Source organism: Botryllus schlosseri, chromosome 16 (genome assembly GCF_051294905.1).
Source record: "Botryllus schlosseri isolate E-star chromosome 16, Bs_hap1, whole genome shotgun sequence".
NCBI lineage: Eukaryota > Metazoa > Chordata > Ascidiacea > Stolidobranchia > Styelidae > Botryllus > Botryllus schlosseri.
In genome coordinates, this window is record NC_137251.1 from 767260 (window position 1) to 782283 (window position 15024).

The following is a 15024-nucleotide window of genomic DNA, read 5'->3' on the forward strand; positions in this document are numbered from 1 at the left end:
GCTCGTCACAAACTAATTGTATAACAATCATTCCTATCCGATACCAAATACCATGCTTTCCTCCTTATCTTTATCATTGTTGCTGTTTATTTATATGTATTTGAATATATTGGTAGAAAAAGTAATAAATCTCTCTTTCGACCCGCTCATATCACTAATCAGTAGGTTTGTTTAAAAAATTGCTTTTTTTGAAATTTCACTGGGGACATCAGGAAATTGTCGGGTTGAATAAACAAAATGCTTGTATTTTTGGTACTGTCATACTTATACTTCTCTGGTGAGAAAATTGTTCAATTCAACAATTTCATGGGATCCTCAGTGAAATTCGAAAAAAAATTTGTCAATAAATCCAAAATATTCAACCGTAATAACTTTGCTTATATGGGTTGGGGTGGATCCAAATCTTATGAGCGGCGTTTTCTAAACAACGTAATAATTTCTTCCCAAGGGATGTTAGTTCTGTTACCTCCTTAGCAGGCATGTTAAGATCGTCCACGAATACGATGCATTTCTTTCCGACGGGCGGCCCGTACAAGCCTTTTCGCCTTCTGTCTACCTTTGACATGATAATGTCTTGCGTTTGTGTCGCCGTTGTTCGCGCAGAGAAATTGATATTGTTTGCGACATATTGATCTTTCGGTAAATTTACAAGGTAGTTGTTAGTGATCGCTGACTTTCCAGTACCTGAATGATAAATTAATTACGTCTGTGAAAGATTCAACAGCTTGATATAGAGTCGAATTTCAAGCCTGACACGATATCCAAAGTATTCAATAAACAATTGAATAATGTATTCATATTGAAATAAACCAATATATCATGATTGCTGATGAATAATGTTTTCCATTTCTCTACTGGTAGATATGCTTCGTAGAATCAAACCTGTAGGTCCCACAAATAGCATAGGAACTCCGTGAGTGATAAAAGTGTCGAGGAAGAAAGACTGTTGCGCCGTGTTCATCGTTTGCACGATAATTTCGCTGACCTGACAAACATCCCAGCATGTGGACAATATATCAAAGAAAGGTAAGTGAGTCGCCTACCTTTGTGTCTTTGCTCAAAGTCATTTTGTCTTTGTCTAAGTAGTCGAGCCAGTTAGCCCACGAGCCGCTGGATTTTTTCAGGAAAAAGAAATCGTACACAGAACCTGAAAAATAGGAATTCATGCAGAGCTTGACTGCACAAGGATATATAGGATAAAGTGATATATCTATACCCGCTTTGACCTTATATTGTCAGTTTTGACTAAATTTTAGGTATTTTGGGGAATTTTAGTCTGAAAAGAAGGACATTTCGGCAAAGTGAGGACAGTCATTCAGAAAGGAGGGCGTATGGTGACTCTAGGTATGGTGGAACAACAATCTCTAGTTTATGATAATCGTTGATTTGATGTATGCCTGCCAATACTCTTATTGTGGTCTATTAACAATACTCTTATGACGTCAAAAATGTGGAACACTGTAACACTCTGCACTACAAATGAACTTGGATGAGGATTCAGACAGTTTTCCAAACCAAATTCAATATTTTAATACGTCATTTTATCATTTGAATATTTTTCCTACAACTTTCCACACCTCGTTCTGGAAACACGTGGCTCTTTGTCAGCTTGGAGGTCTTGGGTTTAGGATGGGCGTTGTCGGTGCCGCTGATCAAATTCCGGTAGAAAACGTCGAATTTCAGACGGCTGTCACCGTCCAACGTACCGCCGAGAGACCAAACCAGTGAGAAAAGGAACAGTCCTTGCAACCACAGGAAAATCTATAATGCAAACACAAACAAAGTAAAAAATGGGCGCATAAAAGAGCGATGCTGAATAGGAATGTTCATATAAATTACAATAACAACGTAAGCGTGGGATCATAGACACGGAAATGAAATCTATTGTTAAAGAATTAACTGATTGTTGACTTCATCTCATAAAAGAAATGAGAACCAACAATGAATCCATTCCAGGAGCTTGACGAATGATGTATGCCAGGGGTGTCCAACCTTTTTTACAGTCTTTGAAAATATTGAAAATCGATGGGCTCCCTAATTCGTCTGAGAAAAGGAAGCGTTAATAGAATTTAAAAAAAAAACTGTTGTTAAACAATAACCGGTAATCAAAATGATATGAATTCAACAAACATGATGGTGCATTAATTAGTTATTACATCTTCAGTATAATGTGAAGGATGAGTTTGTTGTTGCTCTGAAAACGTCTTAATTCCTGGTTTAGTGATAGAAAGTGCCGATAATGCGACATATTTAACATCCAAGACACTGCGCTGGTTTGTCTTCAGAAGTAAAGGCTTGCAATTTCTTTTGTTTAGTAGACTTGGCGATGATAACCTCTTAATTCTTTTATGACCTCTAAAAAAGGCTCATGGACCCCTGGGGCGCCATAACTCACAGGTTGGGAACCGTTGCCGTATGCCAACGGCATTTTTTATAAATTCAGATGTTAGCCTACTGCCAAGTGCAGGGGTGGGCAACATACGGCCCGCGGACAGTTTTCCGTCCTATATGATAATGTGGCCCGCGGCTACAGTCTGCCGAGATACCCCGCTACTTGCTTACTATGCGAGTGGAGCTTACGCGTAAGTTCGTCGAAGCGGGAAGAATTGCATTATCGGCATTTACGATGTACTCAACCCTAATATCGTTTTAGGTAATCATGGTGTTTGTAGACTACAATGGTCATTTACACCAGACCGTAACCACTGACTTGTAGCACGGCACACTTGTAGGCTTTTGTAAGACACCGCTTATGCCGGGGGTTGCCAACTCAAAACGGGTCGCGGGCCACTTTTCAAATTTCGCAGATGCCGCAGTCCTCATGAATTTATATCGAGATAAAATGAACACAACGACGCTATCTCATCACCTACTCAGCCCTAATGAATTGTTATATTGGTAAATTTGGGGTATCGGGCTTATCGAACGCCTTCAAATATTTATTAGGGATTGCACCGTGAGTTGATTGATCACAGCATAGAGTTCTTTTTGTTGTGTACACAAGCAAATCTCACGGCTCAGTGAAATTGGTCTACGTCACACTTTTCCTTTGGTCAAAGGCAATTTGACGGTAATTTTTGACCGGTTTGTCGAGCATTAAAATTGATTGAACGGGTATCAATCGAAAGCTACCGCGGTACTGATTGCGAAAATATAAATTCTATTCTGCTCATGGCCCTGGAACCCCCCAAAATCAGCTTCGAATGTTGCATAGTAACGGAGTTTGGTATTGTGACGCAACAATGCCGTCTGGGAGCAGGTGAGGAGCAGAGTAAACCGCAAGCGTATTGGCTATTATTGCGCAACCGATTGTGTATTCACTTCACCCTCTCACTCTCGTGCGCGCTTGCTCCTGAGTTGCTCAGACGGCATGGCTGCGTGGGGCTCCAGAATCACGAGCAGAATAGAATTTATATTTTCACAACCAGCACCGCGGTAGCTTTCGATTAATAACCGTTTTATCAAATTTAATGCTCGGCAAGTCGGTCAAAAACTACCGTCAAATTGCCTTTGACCAAATGGAAAGTGTGACGTAGACCAATTTCATTGGGCCGTGAGATTTGCCTGTTTCCACACCATATAGGACACTATGATCAGAGAGAAGCAGACATGGCGGCGCCTGTATGACAATGCTTTGCTCAAATCCACATGGTATCCTCGTCATTATCGGCGAGAAATGGCTTTGAACTGACATTGCTGTCGTTAAAATACATTCATTAAATACGATTTATTCCTTGTATACGTGGATAAATGGGCGAATAATGTATCGATTCAGCAATCCGGCCCGCCAAGTACTAAATTTTCCTATATCCGGCCCGTCGACTGGAGAAGTTGCCCGCCCCTGGCCAAGTGGAATTAATTGAATCAATAGGTATTTATAAGAAAAAAAGATCATTTTTATTTGTCAACCATGTGAAACAAAAATGCAATTAGGTGCAATGTGATGAACAGATAAGCAAGGTATAGAGCGAATGATCAATACAGCAGAGCCATGAAAGCCCTTCATAGCCGGGAGTATCTTCCTACAGAAGTCGCGACCCTAAAACCCTCAGATTAACTAAAACAAATACGATGAAAACTAAAAATTAAACGAATGAATGAATGTGATACTTTGACATTGTTGACAATAAGGGTTATTCCGACCGTCTTCTTTTGATAGATATTGAGAGAGAACAGAGATAAGTCACCTGTTGAGAGCTCATTCCTTTAGAATCTTCTTCGTCACCATCATCGGGATTCGCGATTTCATCCAAGAGGCAATTAAAAAGTTTGAGCATAGCCGAAACCAGATGCATCGGTGATGATGTGAGCTGAACACAAAAAAACCGCCGCAGTTTTGAAGGAATTCGATAAATGGAAGGCAGTTTCAAATCTCACGATGAACTTGCAGTTGTGTCGCATGAAATCCAGGCAAGGATCGATGAGCCATTCGAACAAGTCGTTTAGCATTTGTCGGTGATCCTCGTCCAGCGTCGCGGGCAAAGTGTTCATGTAGGATTTCTGTTCAAAGTGATTGTTTTTTTACATCAGTTTTAAATATTGCCAAACCAAGCCTATATTTAAAGTAGGCTGCTAGTTTTACATACACATTGTTATTCATAATGTATTACGTCCCAATGAAAATTGAGTCACAATTATAATTCCCTGGTTTTCATAGCCTCAACTACATTTTTGACGGATAAAGGGCCTTCATCTTACATCGTACTTGATCCATGTCTTTTATTTGTGAAACTAAACACAGAAACTAATAATAAAACAACTCCCTTTCAGCAATGATATTCTTTTGAAACTATAAGTCAAAATAGTCTGTTTCTGTGGTAATGTATGTGTCTGTTGAGATATCCACTAAGACAATATAGATGCAAAACTGTACCACAAAAGGTCTCCATCCAAGTTGATGTGGTTCCAGGTAGATCATGCCACAACGGGACACAGTAGCCGGTGACGCCTGCTCCAAGTCTGCTGGTTCGAACACCAAGTTCATCTACAAAAATATGTATATATTACGATATAACACAATACATTACAATTACTGTATATATGACATCATTGCACACATTACATTCTGCATTATTGCATTGCAACAGAACACACGCGAGTTTAAGGACATTTCAGCACCTTGCTACTCATTTGGATAATCTCTCCCGACATCAGGCACAATTTCTTATTGTCGTCAAGTGCGGTGTTCATATTTTCAATCCAAACCGCGTCGACCGGCCCATCAAATAGAATCCATTTCCTAGAAAAGCACAATACACAATTGAATAATATATTCATATTGAAATAAATGGGCATACATTTGGCTGACACTGGCCAGGGGTAATCGCCGGCAACTAGTAGAGAACGGAAAAGGACATTTTAAATAAAGGTCATATCATCAAATATGATGTTCCCGGCATGGAAATTCGAGTATTTGAGACCTGACTTGGGAAACTAGAAAATTTCAGCTTTTCAAAATTAGATTAAAAGTAGAATTATAGCAGAAGAGTTTTTTTTCCAAATTACATTCGAACTAGAATTATAGCTACAAGAATCACAAAAGAAATACAACAAAAAATGCTGGCTATTGTCTTTTTGATGACACCGACCTGTTTTCGTTGGTAGAAGACGCTTGTTCTCGGAATACGATCGGAAGCACGCCATCCGTCCATTCGTGGGACACGGGGTCGAAACATCCGTATAGTTGTCCCATAGTGATTGATTTTGGATTGATTATTCTGTGTTCAACAGCAAATTCCTCCATCTGACCAGCTGCGTGGAGATCGGTCAGTGCCCCGGCAAGAACCTGGATCGCAATACTCTCAGTTCAAGCAGCCATGCAGTAACAAAAAAACTTTTACTTTTGGAGTACTCAAAGTAGGTTAACATTTTTAGGCAAACGTATTACCTAGCAGGGTCATGTATATGAGTGGAACTGTTGTAACGACTCAGTGGAATGGCCCCTGTATCGCGGTAACTGAATAAATAATATATTATAATATCATAATACTTTAAATATTGATACTTGTCAGTAAAAAAAAGAAATCCATTTGTCTTTGGTTCACATCGGCCTAATCCATTCCCCTTGGACTAGATATATTTTTATTATTATCACTCCGAAAAGCTTAATAAACGTGGCACAATTTAGGGCCCATGAGGGAATATTATTGTGAGTTGCACTGGACTTGGTATAAACTACAAATCTAGTTATGTGATGGTCAACTAATTACTGTTTTTTATTAGTAGTTCTAAAAGAGAGTAGTCTTAGTTCTAATTGCAGATTTGTAAAATTAGGTAGTTCTAGTTCTAAACATTGCTTGCGGAACTGTGTGCAGGCTTCTTATCTACACATTCCAGTGTCTGATCGAAATACTACTGCAAGTGGCGTCGACTCCTTCCATTTTTTCATTTTTTCGCAATTTTGCTGCGTTTTGTAATGTTGAAACTGCGAAACTTGAGCAAGGAGAAATACCTTGTACGAAGAGGTCTTTCCGCCAAGCGGGTTCCCAACTATCATGAAGCCGTGTCTAACAAGCATCATCTCATACACCTGCCAAAATAATCGCAATTCTCTATGAATTCTGAAGAGCTTCTTGGAGGTACAGAACTTCAATATGCAATTAAATAGTATATTCATATTGAAATGAACCCGAATATTTTCGGCTGACACTCGTCAGGGGTAATCGTCAGCAACTAGTAGAGAATTGGAAAGAACATTGTATATCAACAATCGTATCACAAAATATGACATCACCAGCATGAAAGAGAGAGCGTTCAATGTACATCTGTTGGATAATCCGATTTGTGCGAATAATTATCGAGACGACCGATTTCGAATCGTAGGGCGAGGCCGCTCACAATTCCATTTGTGTGCCTTGGAATCAACTTTTATCAAAATACACCAACCAAAACTCTGTCAACAAAAGGAGTTCGTGTACCACCTAAAAATAGTACATTGAACGCTCTCTCTTTCATGCTGGTGATGTCATATTTTGTGATACGATTGTTGATATACAATGTTCTTTCCAATTCTCTACTAGTTGCTGACGATTACCCCTGACGAGTGTCAGCCGAAAATATTCGGGTTCATTTCAATATGAATATACTATTTAATTCTATGAATTCTGCATTCTTGGAATTGTAGTATAAGGACTACCGCAATTTTCCCAGTATAGTACGCCCCCATGTATAATACGCATCCCTAAAATAGCATGTAAATTCTGGGGAAAAGCCTGTACCCATGTATAGTACGCACCCTGCACTTCAGTACATGAATAGTTCCGATTTCGTACACGATGTCATTCTGTTTTGCGATGTCACTCTTGAACAATCCTTACACAACGATCGCTAATCATTATACAATTAGCGGGATTGTCTTTAAACGATAGTAGATAGCAGCCAAAGCCTGCAAGGCGGGAGGCGCGATAGTTCAGGCTAGCGACACGACATCTTGAGCACGAGGAGACCTTTTACAGATGCGATTGCTAATCATTATACAAATAACGGTATTGTCTCTAAACGATAGTAGATAGCAGCCGAAGCCTTCGAGGCCGGCGGCGAGTTAGTTTAGGCCAACGAACCGACATCTTGCGCACGATGCCTATTACACATGCGATTGCGCCTAGGCTAACGGTTATGTCATGCGCAACAAGTCTGTTGGAGATGCGACTGATTACGCAAGCGATTATATCATGCGCACATGGCCTCTTGTGTATGTATGAATTGCATGTGCGATTGTTCGGGCCTGTCGTTGACGCGACACGCGATGAATTAGCGAGAATCGCCGTGCGGAAGTGCCTATTAGTGACCTAATTTCGTTCGCGTACAAAGGACAAACCAACTCAGCAGGAGATCGCGTGCTTTTGCACATGACTCTCGTTAATTGGCAGCACGTTTCCCACTAATTACTACGCGCGATGGCTGAAAGTGATGCGCGATTGGAAACAAACATGAAGATAGGTGTGATTTAAAGTTTTTTATCGAGGGAGATTTTTTCAAGGCTTGTTGTACCCATGTATAATACGCACCCCCCCTATTTTAGGGCAAAAAATCGTGAAAATGTTGCGGATTATACATGGAAAATTACGGTATTGTGATATTAGGATGCATGTAAATATAGATATGAAACGATCAGAAAACAATCTTTTCAATGAAACAAATCAGTGCTTACCTGGATGATCTTACCGATGGACCATTCGTGAGGTTGCAAGTTAAATTTGGCCATGTTTTCTTTCAAAGCTTGGATGAAGATATCGTAGTCCGGTTCTGGCAGAACCACGCCCGGGAACAAGTCGGAAATAATTCCTAGAATTATCGACGTACATTTACAAGCGGGTCATACCAGCTCAAATCAACAAAGTCCACATCAAATGGGGATCAATTTCAAACTGAACCAAAGCTATTTTGCGGAAACCCGTCGAACAGTATAGGATATACACAGGTGGTGTGACAAGTAGGGCTGGGCAAAATCGAGTACCTGAGTGATTCGATTCTGAATCACGTAAAATGCCTCGAGTCGAGTATTCGAGTATCACTCATTATGACGTAATAACAGAATGTAATATGTCAAAGTTTAAATATGTACCTTTCATGCCACCACAAATAATATAATACCTGTTATCGATCACATCAAAGATAGTTCGGTATTTTTTCGACCATACGGGTTTCATTTCACTTTGTGACAATGTTGTGAGATGATCATGACTTCGGAAATATAGATTTTCAGTTACGTTCGTAGCGTTGTACTGTATGTCTCGCATGCTGCGATACGGCCAGTCAATGTTTCAAGACTTTCACAGGGAAAAATTGTATCGAAACTATAATTATCGTTGATAAATTAACTTTCAGTGGCGAGGGGCGTATAATTTCAGTACTCGAAAAAATCGTCTTTTACTACTCGACTCGAATCATTAAAATTAATACTCGATTCAGATTCGAGTGCTCGAATCATTGTGCCCAGCCCTAGTGACAAGTATGATTTTATAGTACGGTACAAGAATTTCAAAATTCCTCAGTAAATTAGTTGTTCCTTATAGCTTTAACTGGTGCGCATTTTCAGGAAGCACATTGCCTAGCACTCGTTTTAAGTATATTTTTATTAAAATAACCGGTGGGTTAGGGGCTAGTAGAAAGGCTGTAGTAAAATCAATCGTGTTTTACAAGTTTAATGTTCAATACTGAAAAAGGTTATGTATACTAAAAACGTGTACGGTCTCAACACAAAAACGAGCAATATACAAGTGATTAACATGTAGGTAATCAACAGAAATAATCTTGGAATTGGTAAGAAACCATAATCACCAAAGTATTCTTCACATTTATTGACTAAGGTGTCATATGAAAGCTAAGAACAAGCAGACTGTCACAAGAGCAATACCAATTTCAAGGATTTAAGCGGTGTTATAGCAAGAAATCTCCAGTCATGTGTTTCCCATGTCTAAATGTATTTTGGATTGTATAAGTTATACTGCTTGCGTTTTTCATTTGTAAGGTAATCTTATTTCTTAAGTAAGTCACCGTGGAATAACGGCACGTCCTGTGCCAAGAATTTGGCCATGTTTACGTCCATGATAGCTCGCAGCATAAGGATGCTCTCATCTTGTTCGGGATATTTCAGCTTTAAATTTCCCGCAGCAGTCAGCACGGATTTCACAGCTCGCATTCCTGAACGAAAGATTGACGTCGCAGAATGCTACACGAGATCAAAGTACAATTGCGCATTGTACAAAGAACCAGTGAATGTAGAACAGTAGAACAATATATCTCAACTTGTTGGCAATAATGCGAAGCTTAACTACAAATGTTTGTAAATAAAAAGGTCTTTTAATGTCATAAAATATCAAAATTTACAATTTTTAGGTCAAAAATAACCACCCTAGTGATATTAAGTCGAATAGTATATTCCCCCAATAGATTACGCCTGGACCTGGTTAATATACGAATTTCTATCACAGGCTAACCGTACCGTAATCGTAATGGTGCTGGGATGAAAGCTGCTCAGAGCACAAGCGGTAAGTCGCTACGATCTTCTGCGACAAACTTCTGGCGTCCACAAAGCCCATGGAATACAAAGAAATCTCCCCGATCATTGCATAGTCCGGAACCATCATCGCCACCGTTCTGAATAGCACCTGCAAACAGAGGAGGACAACTATAAAAATGTCGGCTTTTCCAAATTAGATTAGAATTACAATTACTTAATTTGCAACAAACTTGAAAATTGAAGTAAATTCCGAATCAGAAAGAAATACAACAGCTAACCAAGTTCACTTTATATCCTATCAGAGTTGATTATCAGAATACTGAGAACGGCACATGTCTTTACAGCACGCTTAGCCTGTTTCGCACAATACATTTCTCATGTAGCTTTTTCAGGAAACAAAGACATTAGAGTGGAATTTGATTTAAAGTATAGAAACATTTCACAAATTGTAGTAGCATTCGAATTAAAAAATTCACAAAACCTTGGTAGTTGAAGTCAATTTCCAATTATATATGAGAATGGTATATAGATATTAGATTAAAATTTAAATGATATCATAGACAATTTCAGAAACAGTCTAGAATTACATTACTGGCATTTCACTCTAATAAGTCTAATTTGACAAACTAGAACTATCTGAAATAAATCACCTTCAAGTTATCGGGTAGCTCGGTTCTGCCTGCGTAGCCCGGATTCATGGTGATAAATACGGCACACGTCCAATTCAGGCTCAGTTCCGATCCTTCAAACATGAATCGCCTGAGTTTGTTGATGATGCCGTTCTGAATGCTCAGGATTTGCTGTGCCACGACGGACAACACTTCAATCTAAAAACAAGAAACAGTGATATCGTCTTAAAATGGTATTCTAGGGATGGATGATCTACAGTAGCATAAGTTCAAAGCTTCCAAACTATCTGTTGCTCGGTTAAATGAGATGGATTGATGATAAAGTTTGGTAACACTCTTGGAGGCACAGATCTTCAATATACAATGGAGTAAAATATTCATACTGAAATAAAGCAGACTGACGCTCATCAGGATTAATCGTCAGCAACTGTATTTCAACAAAGTATTGTAGTCTATGAATACTTGGGCCACTACGATTGTGACTACGTGGGAAAAACGACACAACGTTTGCGGGACCGCATAAAACAACATATCCCGTTACCTTGATTTATTCGAACACGCGTAACGCACTCGGAGACAATGCCGTCCTTGATGAATGCCCAGATGCTTGAATCAGAACATGCAACTGCCATGAATTCTGGCATTGGCAAAAATGTAATGGATAATTGTATTGGTGCAAAACATTAGCAAGACGACGAGAGGAGCTGTTCATTCTTACGTTTATGTGTCTTGGAGACGAATTTTATCAAAATCTGCCAACCTAGTTTGTGTATAATCTAAACATACTACATTGAGCTTCAGCCATCTGTTTTCCCCAATTAATCGGACTTTTATGTAGTGATACAATTGTTGATATACAACGTTCTTTCCAATTCTCTACTAATTGCTGACGATTACACCTGACGAGTGTCAGCTGAAAATATTCGGGTTTACTTCAATATCAATATTTTACTCAATTGTATATTGAAGTTCTGTACCTCCAAGAGAATCTTCTTTCTTCTGAATTGCAAATTGATTCCTGATTCGCACCATCCATTTCGATTTCAACGAGTTGGAGGGCCATGCTGTATGTTTTTCAGACTCACCTCAATCCTGTTAAACTCATCAAAGCAGGCCCACGCGCCACACGAGGCCAGACCCTTGAAGAATTTGCCCATGGCCTTGTAATCCAAACCGTCTGAGCAATTGAACACGACACACTGCTTCGCCAATGCTTTCGCCAAATCTTTGGTGGTTTCGGTTTTTCCGGTACCGGCAGGACCTTCTGGTGCTCCGCCAAGATTTAGTTTCAGAGCTCCCATCAGGGTTCTGTGTATTTAACAGTTTAATTAGATAACTATACGAATATTTCAAACAGCATCAGTAGCATTTATACACATTTCTAGGCCCATGTTGACAAATTATTGTTACTGATGTTGTATTTCGGTATTGTATTTATGGGATATGATTAACATACTTACACAAATTATATTTGTGAATACACCTATCTGCTCATTACCTTATAGATATGTCATCAATTATTAGGTAATAGTCCAGTAGAATATAGCTACAATGTGTTTTCATTTTAAAACAAGAAATTTCAATTTTTTTTTGAAATATCACTAAATATCTCAAAATCCTGATGTTGGATAAAAATTAATTACAGATTTCAAATCAGCGGCCAAGTAAAAACAGGAAGTTTTGTATGGTCATATTGATGTTCAAAATTCAGGATTTCAAATCATATTATTTATGGTGGGCAGATCTATATTAATAATGAAAGAAATTGCCGTCGTAAAAACTATTTTTTTCGAATGTAAAATTTAATAGTTCAATAACTTATACTGGTTGGATTTGAATCAAATTCGTTGTGCATCTTTTTTTTTCAGACAACCTAACAGTTTCATGGGGTAGCCAGTAAAATTAGAAGAATTTCTATATTTAGTTTTATGAAATATATTCAAAAACTTTATTCTTATATAGCAACGCTTCTATAGGTTGGAATTGAGTATAAATTGGTGTGCAGCGATTTTTAGGCAAACTAGCAATTTTATCAAGTAGCCAGTAAAATGTTTGAAAAAATAGTTATTTTTGAACAGCCCTAATGTTACAAACATAAACATAACCAAGAGTGGCCGAAAAAAAATGCAAATTTTAGAAACAAGTGATTTCCTTTGAAAGACGGATCCCCAAATTTTAAAAATGAGCATAACCTACTTTGATTCCACCATCTATTTGAGATTGTTAATCAATTTCCAAGAAAAACACAAGAATTTGATACAATTACCTGTAGCATCTATCCGTGAGAGGCGTGATGACAAGACGTGGTGAATTTCCGAGATATTCATATCCGTATCTGTATTCCGTGTTGATCATATTCACGACAATATCCGAGCCGTCCGAGTAATACCTCAACTGACTGAGCCAAGAGAATTCCGACGAGGAAGATATCTTCTGTTTCACAAGGTCCGCAATGGTGTCGCGAGCTAGTGATGGTCAAAATTTAAAATAATTTTTTTGAAAAACTAAATAAATATTAATTACTGAAAATAACATATTAAAATATAAAATAATATAATGGGTGTATCTATACTTCAATATTCTACTTGTGTGGATGCCAACATTGATGCAACTCAAGTACAATAATGAAATATATTTACGACATACCAATCTATATTTCCAGGAAATGTGACGCTTCTTTGATATACGCCCCATAATAAAGCAGTGTTCTCCATGAAACCAATAAATGTTTCCCACGAACACAACACCAAAATTTATAAGGTCAAATTTATTAGGTTTCGGTTAGACGTTTGGGATATTACGGTTGGGGGAGTAGAGATTGTTGCCCCGATATTGATGCTACATAAATATAGTTGGCGACATTGTCAAAATAAATGCACATGAATATAATATCAAATAATACAATATAATATAAAATGATACCGTAATTTTATGAGCTTCTTGGAGGTACAGAACTTCAATATACAATTGAATAGTATACGTGTACCACCTAAAAATAGTACATTGAACAGAGCGTTTGAAATTCATGCTGGTGACGTCATATTTTGTGACACGATTGTTGATATACGATGTTCTTTCCATTTCTCTACTAGTTGCTGACGATTACCCTTGACGAGTGTCAGCCGAAAATATTCTGGTTCATTTCAATATGAATATACTATTCAATCGTATTTTAAAAATTTTATAACAAGCATTTTTGAAATCGCATCTACTGCTGCTCACCATGGACGTCGATGACAGTCAACGCGCCTAGCGTTGTTCTGGAGCCTTTGTTTAATTTTCCTCGCACCAATTCGACAATGTCGTTGATTTGAGAATTCAAGACTTCCAAGTAATCCTAAAAGAGAATGAAACAGCAATAATAATCGTTAATTCCTCAATAAGGTTTTCAAGAAAACAGTGAATATGCGGAAATTCACATCAGTCCTGGTATAAAGGCTTGATAGCAGCTATATTAGACTATAGCTTTCACTGAATCAGTCCTTGAGAATATTAATCGAATTTGGAAGATATTGGGTAATTTTGCGTACCGTTACCAGAATCTAAGATTTTGTCAACAATTTTTTGAAGATTTTTATTTTTGTATTCAGTACTAAAAATTAAATTTCCAGCATTCGGATCAGATAAAAACGATCCACTGGTCATATTATATCAAAGAATTCAACAAATATATTATAAATAAATATCTTGAAATAAATCAAGCATCTCACTAACATAAGAGTCAGACCAATAATATTCAGATCACAGATAACATCGAGTTGATATCAAATTTTGAAAGAAATATTGGCATCAGCCATTAGAGGTTAAAAACTATCGGAAATTTTCGTGACGTCACAGCATGATATCAGGGAGTCGGAGAATTATAATATGTGATTAATAGAATGGGAATATCGATAATTTCAGATGCAGCCTTTCTAGTTTATATTATGTCGATGGCTGTAAAGCTGTTCAAATAAATGCTCTATCGTTTTGGAAATGCGCTAGATGTCATACCTTTTGAATATCAGACAAATATCGGTGATGTTATTGATCTTATTGGAATCAGCTCAAAATCACGACATTGGTCCGGCTCTAATTATAATTTACTCACGGCGAGAGTATTATTTGCGATCGCCTCTTCCACTTCGGTCGTCCAAAACGTTTGGGACACGCACAGCACAATCTGTCCCGGCCATTCCAAGACCCATCTCTTACGCGGCGTGGTGGTGTAAGCGTCCACCGCCTCCAATGCCACGCGGCGAACATTCTTAATCATGGAAGTTTCCACTTCGAGTAGCCATTTCTCAACCATACCCTGTACGAGATGAGAAGGGTTAAATTTCAGAATATCGGTAAATTACAAGAGGTGTGATGAACCCGACTAGTGGAGAAAAAACATTGTATATCAACAATCGTAATACTATTGATTTCTCTACTAGTTGCTGACGATTACCC

The 15024-nt window shown here is 38.2% G+C and overlaps 1 protein-coding gene across 3 annotated transcripts in view; it reads right to left on the reverse strand.

Annotated features, from left to right (window-relative positions):
* The window catches only part of LOC145459222 (dynein axonemal heavy chain 3-like), a 60938-nt gene that overhangs the window by 25327 nt on the left and 20587 nt on the right, over positions 1 to 15024 (reverse strand). For all 3 annotated transcript variants that reach the window (XM_080337860.1, XM_080337859.1, XM_080337858.1), the window contains exons 26-43: positions 14681 to 14884; positions 13813 to 13927; positions 12857 to 13055; positions 11676 to 11898; positions 10612 to 10788; positions 9944 to 10109; positions 9496 to 9642; positions 8150 to 8283; positions 6452 to 6529; positions 5589 to 5785; positions 5119 to 5239; positions 4874 to 4984; positions 4378 to 4500; positions 4188 to 4310; positions 1578 to 1761; positions 1044 to 1147; positions 883 to 985; positions 467 to 684 (exon numbers count right to left, since the gene is read on the reverse strand). In XM_080337860.1, coding sequence (XP_080193986.1) covers positions 467 to 684; positions 883 to 985; positions 1044 to 1147; positions 1578 to 1761; positions 4188 to 4310; positions 4378 to 4500; positions 4874 to 4984; positions 5119 to 5239; positions 5589 to 5785; positions 6452 to 6529; positions 8150 to 8283; positions 9496 to 9642; positions 9944 to 10109; positions 10612 to 10788; positions 11676 to 11898; positions 12857 to 13055; positions 13813 to 13927; positions 14681 to 14884 — 2727 coding nt within the window. The remainder of the gene's footprint in view (positions 1 to 466; positions 685 to 882; positions 986 to 1043; positions 1148 to 1577; positions 1762 to 4187; positions 4311 to 4377; positions 4501 to 4873; positions 4985 to 5118; positions 5240 to 5588; positions 5786 to 6451; positions 6530 to 8149; positions 8284 to 9495; positions 9643 to 9943; positions 10110 to 10611; positions 10789 to 11675; positions 11899 to 12856; positions 13056 to 13812; positions 13928 to 14680; positions 14885 to 15024) is intronic.